At 40.7% G+C, this 7,254-nt stretch overlaps 1 protein-coding gene across 1 annotated transcript in view; it reads left to right on the forward strand.

Annotated features, from left to right (window-relative positions):
- LOC104966611 (cdc42-interacting protein 4 homolog) overlaps positions 1-7,254 on the forward strand; it is a 29,073-nt gene that overhangs the window by 20,167 nt on the left and 1,652 nt on the right. The window contains exons 7-12 of the mRNA XM_010795807.1: positions 213-341; positions 527-673; positions 1,858-2,019; positions 5,811-5,920; positions 6,601-6,733; positions 6,841-6,908. Of these exons, the coding sequence (XP_010794109.1) occupies positions 213-341; positions 527-673; positions 1,858-2,019; positions 5,811-5,920; positions 6,601-6,733; positions 6,841-6,908 (749 nt within the window). The remainder of the gene's footprint in view (positions 1-212; positions 342-526; positions 674-1,857; positions 2,020-5,810; positions 5,921-6,600; positions 6,734-6,840; positions 6,909-7,254) is intronic.

The following is a 7,254-nucleotide window of genomic DNA, read 5'->3' on the forward strand; positions in this document are numbered from 1 at the left end:
CTGATATGACCTGTCAGAACTCTACTACTACCACACACACACACACACACACACACACACACACACACACACACACACACACACACACACACACACCGCTTTTTTTTTTTCCTTTGGCATTTTGTTTTGCATCTTCTTTCTCTCTTCCTGCATCATTTCATGCACTCCTCCCTTTTCCTCTACCATCGCTCCACCTTTCTTTTACTCTGAAGGCCAAGACACATGCCCATGGCCGCACACACACGGCGGAGGAGTGCAGGAACGACTATGCTGCACAGCTCCAGAAATACAACAAGGAACAAAACTTCTTCTACTACACGGAGATACCGCAGATCTTCAATGTGAGGGAAAAAACATGTGTAAACACAATGTAGTACAACTGGGCAATCCTCACACACTTCTTTAAATACGAACCAAACAGACCCTTTCAAATCAAATCCTGTCTATTGGAAGGTGCATCTTATAAACATTGTAAATATATAATATGAACTTTAAGGAGGCTGTGATATGTTTGTGCGTGGAACAGAAAATGCAGGACATGGATGAGCTGAGGATTCGGCGGATGGCGGAGGGATACTGCCAGTTTGCAGACATCGAGAAGAAAGTGCAGCCCATCATCTCAAAGTGTTTAGAAGGGATTTCCACCGCAGGAGGGAAAATTAATGAAAAGCAGGTAAATGTTGTCGGTCGTGTTAATACGGTCATTTAGTTTGAATCTGTTTCACCCACTTTATAAAACAATAATGTGACTGTGGCTCGCTGTCCAGTTTCATATCTAAGACAAGTGTGATCTTATTGTTTTGGTACTAGGAGGGATGCTGGTATACAGTATGTCGTGGTGTTCTAAAAGGAATAGTTTTAGTATTTTGGTGAAATTGGTATTTTGCAGAGAGAAAGATGATGAGATCGCTCATATAAAACTTCTTATCAAACTCTTAAAAAGAAAGTAAATAAGCACTTAATGAGGCTACTTACCTGTTTCAATTTAAATACACCCTATGGAGCTTTCTTGTTAAAAAAAGAAATGTTTCATTTGGTGTCACTCGCCAAGATGCATGTTGTGGTGCCTTGAGTTTCAATGAATTCCTTATTAAACATTTGCAAAGCATTTGAAGGAACTCTTCAACCAGGAAATGAGCATTTGTAAATCAATTATTCACCCTTTGTTAACGTGGACTCTTGAAAAAAGCAGACTTCTTCTCTAGCATCGCTATAAGAATCCTAAAAATAAAGGAAATATTTGCAGAAGTGAATGGGGGGGTGCTTTACCCTTGTGTAAAAATAGGACAGGAGCTTTCCAGTGTCCTGCTGACCAAAAAAGAAGGAACTACTTTGGTAGAGACCTACGTATTGTTGACACTGCCTGACATGTTGATGTATCTTTTAAACGAGGGTCTTTACAATTTTAATTTCAGTAGAGTTTACTGATTTAAAGAGGACCTATTGTTCTGTTTTGGGGTTTCCCTTTCCTGTAGTGTGTTGTATAGGTTTGTGTGCATGTAACTGGTCTGCAGAGGCTAAAATCACTAAGGTCCCTCTCAAAGTGTCTCTCCCACAAATCCCCCCCCCCCTGCCTGAAACGCCTCCATTGGACACCTTTTTTTACATCTGTAACATAGTGACATCACTATGTATAACTTGTTTCTATTAGCTAGCGCGAGACATGTCACAGTAGAGGCACAAAATAGAAATATGAACCTGATATTGAGCTTATTAAAAACCCATCAGCCAATGTAGTGTAACCAGCCCTTCCAGTATCAGACGGGCTCAGTTGAACACCTGTTGTTAACTTTGAATCAACAGAAACAACACTTCACTTTCTTTGATGCAAACGTTTGTCCACTTGTCTCCCTGCAGGACTCGATGCTGTTCATAGAGCAGCACAAATCTGGTTTCGAGCGACCTGCAGATGTTGAGTTTGAAGACTACACCCAGGGAATCAAATCAGCCACCTCTGAGTCCAGCCTCAACCCTCCTAAAGTGCGCGCCAAGCTCTGGCCTTTCAGCAAGAAGACCAAGGTGAATTTGTTTGTCTCTTCCCATTAGCTTTGCTTTTGCATAAAAGATGCAGCGTCTCAGAGACAGGATATGTACTGCCTCTCCCCTTTCTGCCAAGCCTGCTTTGGCATATGACTACTAGAAAATCCTCCCTGTCCTGTTCTTCAAATGGGGCTCAACTAGTCCGGGCAACTAATATGTCATTGGGCTAAAATGAACCTGTCATGTAAAGCATATAACATTAATTCTTTAAACTCTGTACACATGTTTGATTTAGACAATTTGTTGATTTATGCAATCAGGCTTTGTGAGAAGGAGGATTTATTGTTGGTTATGACTCAAATGGGATTTGTTGACAAAAGAAAAATAAATATCGTCAGACTTTTCCTTTTAATAACCGACACGTTTTCATCTCTAATAATAGTCAACAGTTCTCCGTACGTGTTGAAGAGAGGGTGTCATGTTACAGCTGATTGTGTTCAAACCTGTTCTTTTGGTTTGACGACCTGTTGCACATTAATTTTACAAACAGCTTTGAAGAAGTCAAATATGTTCGTAGATCGGGGCCCGGCTCTCTTGTTATCCTCCTTTTTGTTGGCCACATAGAATTGCAAAAGAAGGCTCACACAGTCTCATAACAATGCATTAAAACAAACACACACACACACACACACACAAAACTCAACTCACATTCCTCTCATGTCTTACCCCACGACCTAGTTGCCCTCAGGGACCAATTCTAATTCCTGTCTGCTGCACAGACTTGCCCTAAAACACCCCTCCCTCTCTTATTAACTCTTTCTCCCCCTTTTTTTCACAGAAAGTCTCTGCCTCTGCTGACTCCCCTTTCTTCTTCTCTTCTGTATTTACCAGTGTAATTTTCTGCTTCCTTTGTTCTTCTTCCTCGTCTACTCCCTTGTCCTTTTCCCCCCTCCTCTTCCTCAGATTTCCCCTCCGTCTTTCTCTCCACCGTCCCCTTTCCCACCGGGCAGCCGCCCCCTCTCCTTCCCCCTCTCCAAGCTGCAGCCCTCCCCTCTCTCTGTCTGCCTGAGAGAGTTTAATATTTCTATTAAACCCAGGATTTCCACCCTAATGATATTACACAAACAGCACCGGGTGAGTGACGAAAGCTGCTCGTGTGTGTGTGCCCCCCCCCGCTGTGTGTAAACGTCCCCCCTCCTCACACATTGATGCTATTCCTGAACATTTGTACAGTTTTCAGAATCAGAAGACCTTTATTCGTCCTACAGAGGCAGCATTTTCATTGTTACATGACATCTTACAAAAGTGCACATTCATGTAGATAAGTAAGTAAAATAAAGTAAGTGTAACATGCAGAATGTAGTGTGGTAGCCGTTAGATAACAGTGGTAAAATGATATATTGCAGTTATACACACATATTCTTGTTACAGTATTAAATGGTCTAACAGCCAGTAATGATAATTATCTTAACTAGGTACATATTGCTGTCCATTTTCTCTGTCCAGATATCGCAAGCTGAAAAGCACATGGTAACCATACTTGCCAACCTTGAGACCTCAGAAATCGGGAGCATTTCAAAACGACCGCGCGGGGGGGGTGGTGGTGCTAGTGGATCGCCGGAGCTGTATTAGATTAACATTAAAATGCTTAATGTAGTTGTAAGTGCATGCGGCCTGAGCACCTCCTTGATGGAGCATATTTGCGGGCTGGGAAGGAGTGAGCAGAGGGTATAGTTGTCGATTCTTGTTCTGTTTTCTGTGACAATCTTCCTCACCCTCTCAGACTTTCAGTTGCGCGCGCTACTAAAGAGACGTGTTACCATGGAAACCAAACAATGGTGTAGCTGTATTAAAGTCAGAGTGGAAACAGTCCTGAGTAAATCTGATTTTCGTCAGAAATGCGGGAGAAATATGACCCCGGGAGGAAACCGGGAGAGGGCAATGAAATCGGGAGTCTCCCGCGAAAATCGGGAGGGTTGGCAAGTATGATGGTAACCGTAATCAACACATATTTAAGGGAAGACGTCAAAGGTGCTTGAATAAAAGTGTATTCTTTTAAAGGGGAAATATTATTTAAAGGGATAGTTTGGATTTTTGACAGTGGAGTTTCATGAGGAACTTATCAATAGAGGTAGGCACTCGCTCAGTTTGGTGAAAGACAAAGGAGCGTCTGTTGCACGGATGCAAAGTAATGTACTGCTGTTCAAAAAAATGCAAGCTATCCCTTTTAATAATTTGTGTGTCAGTGGTAAAAAATCGTACAGATTTACTGATAACGTTTTCAGATTTATTTTGTGTGTCATTTTAAATGCAGGTTTGCAGGGCTTCACGTGACCTCACCTTTACTCACAGCTGGGTGTGGTCAGGTGAACCAGCTGTAAGACTGCAGTGTTGAAAGTGTAGTCGCCATGTGTTGGCGCTGCAAGCTGGATTATTTGCATGGGTGAAGCTACACCTTCATAACATTTTTTTAATACATTTTTCCCATGGCACAGCGCACTACATTTTCAATCAGGGAACACTATTAACTTCATCTTTTAATCTAAGGATTCAAATGGACACACTTTCTAATATACTGTATCGAATTTGACAGCAGACTACTTGAAAACTAGAAAAAATAACTCGATGTAGGGATTAATTTATAGACCTGTTCATCCAAATAACAAAATCAAATGTTATCTTACTTACCTCTCATGGTTTCTTGCCATGCAAATAGCTTTGGTTGGGTAGAATGTCTGACTCTGAAATGTATGTTTTCCGTGAAAAATTGAGAAAACAGCAACATTCCCTTTTTAGAAAAAGTGTGGTTGCTACTTAGAATAATCCAAACAAACAAGCTGTACAACCATGTTCGAGTCTTTATCCAGAGGAGGTAAAAAAGACGGGCCCCTTTCTTTAGACTTAATATTTTGAGAAAATAATCCAGGATGTTATCACGACAAACTTTGTTTTTGAGCCTCATTTGAACAATATCTCAGCTCAAGCTCCACAGGAGTCTGCCACAAAGCTATGAACCAAACCAAGCTTTTTAACCAGTTCAAAGGTGAATAGTGCTTTGTTACTCCTCTGTCTCAAAATCTTAGGGAATTTAAATCTATATAATTATTTGGAATAATTAGGATTGTTGCACTTCCTTAATTGTACATTGGTATGGCATTGGAGAGTTAGTTGTACTCATTGCATCAGGCGATTTTTTAAAATAAACGCATATTTGAAATTCAGTGGCATTCTCAGGGGATTGACACATTTGAATGTTTTAAGTGGTCATTACTGTGCATTGTCCCTGCCAAATAAACGATTAAATGAAATAAAAATGTTTATAATAATAATAATACACTTTATTTGTATAGCACCTTTCATGCACAAAGCAGCCCAAAGTGCTTTACAGAGAACATAACAACAATATTAAAATAAATACAGAACATCTACAGTGATCCTAATGACATTCCCGTGAATTAAAGCTGACAAGAAATTATAATATGTTCAAATAAAACAATAAAAAAATAATAAAAGCAAACAGAAAAAATACGGTAAAACATGGACAATGATACTAGTGGAAATTGAAAGTTAACCCAAATGAAAAGTCATATTAAAAAATGGTTACTAATGGTGCTCTCCTCACTGTCTCTCTCTGTAACAAAGAAAGTGTGTTTCCTTGTAAACTAATAACGATGTGGCTCGGGTAAAGTGGTTGAGTGACATCTGGTGGTGATCATTCATTTTACATCGTGTGTGTGTGTGTGTGTGTGTGTGTGTGTGTGTGTGTGTGTGTGTGTGTGTGTGTGTGTGTGTGTGTGTGTGTGTGTGTGTGTGTGTGTGTGTGTGTGTAGCCACTTCCTGCAGAAGACTTCTCTCACCTTCCCCCGGAGCAGAGGAAGAAGAGGCTGCAGTCGAAGAATGACGAAATCTGTAAAGAGCTGCAAAAGGCGCTGGACCAAAGGTGACCACTTCACGATCATCCTGAAAAAAACTGATTACATTTTTTCAACTGTTATTATTAGGTATTATCTTTTGATGCATGGTGTTTACTGTGATCATATGATATTGTTTGGGGCAGCATAGATGGTGGTGGTATAACAAATGATAATGAATAAGATAACTTTCATTGGTGGTCACCTCAGTTAGTTCAAAGTAGAGTGACATCGCTGAATTTTGAAGCTTTTGGATTTAGTTTAAAGGGGCCCTATTATGTTTTTTTTGTGGGTGTGTTATATCGTTTTTTTGTGCATGCAAATGGTCTGCAAAGGCTAAAATACAGAAAACAGTGATGTTTTTGACAAAAGTGTGTTCCTAATTCGGGAAACACCCTTTCCTTTTCCCCTGTAGACAAAGCCAAGTCCATAAAGAAATGGTTTTCCCAGTTTGGTGCTGGAGAACTGAACTGGTCCACATTAAGTCTTGACCTCCAACACATTTGATATTAATTATAATTGTGAGCCAGGCACCGATCATCAGTACCTCACCTCAGATATATCCTAATGCTGTAACAAGTCTCTCTTCAGCAAGTCTCCTAGCGTCCCTCCTGTTTTTCATCAGTGATGCTACACAGGAGAGAAACTTCCCTAATCAGTGTTCACATTTCATAAATAATAACTCTTTTCTTCCCCATTTTGCCCTCAGTGAGGCACTGGAGAAGATGAAGGGTGTGTACGAGCAGAATCCGCAGATGGGAGACTCCTCCAGTCTGGAGCCTCAGATCTCAGAAACGTCTCAAAACATCAGCCGCCTGAAGGGGGAGCTTGCCAAATATGAGGTACACACACACATACACATACACATACACATACACATACACACACACACACACACACACACACACACACACTATTTAAGTATTTTGTAACATCTTGTTCATTACAGACGTGGCTGTCAGAAGCAGTGGGAGGAGAGGAGTCTTCCAACGCCATCAACAATAATACTCAACACACGTAAGATCCGTATTTAAAGGAGTGTTTTTGATGTTTTTGGAGATTTGCTAATTCACTTTTATGCTGAGAAGTAAATATTTGTTTATTTAATCTGAAGCTACTGCACGTTAGATTAGTTTAGCAAATAGAGTAGTAGCAATTCTGCTAGGAAGCTTGTTATCACAGTATCAGAGCTCTCAAGTCTCACGCATTTCACTCCATTCACACGCTCACACGCCACACCTTGTATTTGTCATGCAGAGATTTCTTTCCAGGGTACCGCCCACCAAGTTGCGCCGCAATTTTGTAGACCAACTAGGCTTTTTTGAAATGCGTGCACTCCACTAGCACCACCCCCCCGTTGACA

Source organism: Notothenia coriiceps, unplaced genomic scaffold (genome assembly GCF_000735185.1).
Source record: "Notothenia coriiceps isolate Sejong01 unplaced genomic scaffold, NC01 NC01_scaffold00002208, whole genome shotgun sequence".
In the NCBI taxonomy this organism is placed as follows: Eukaryota; Metazoa; Chordata; class Actinopteri; order Perciformes; family Nototheniidae; genus Notothenia; species Notothenia coriiceps.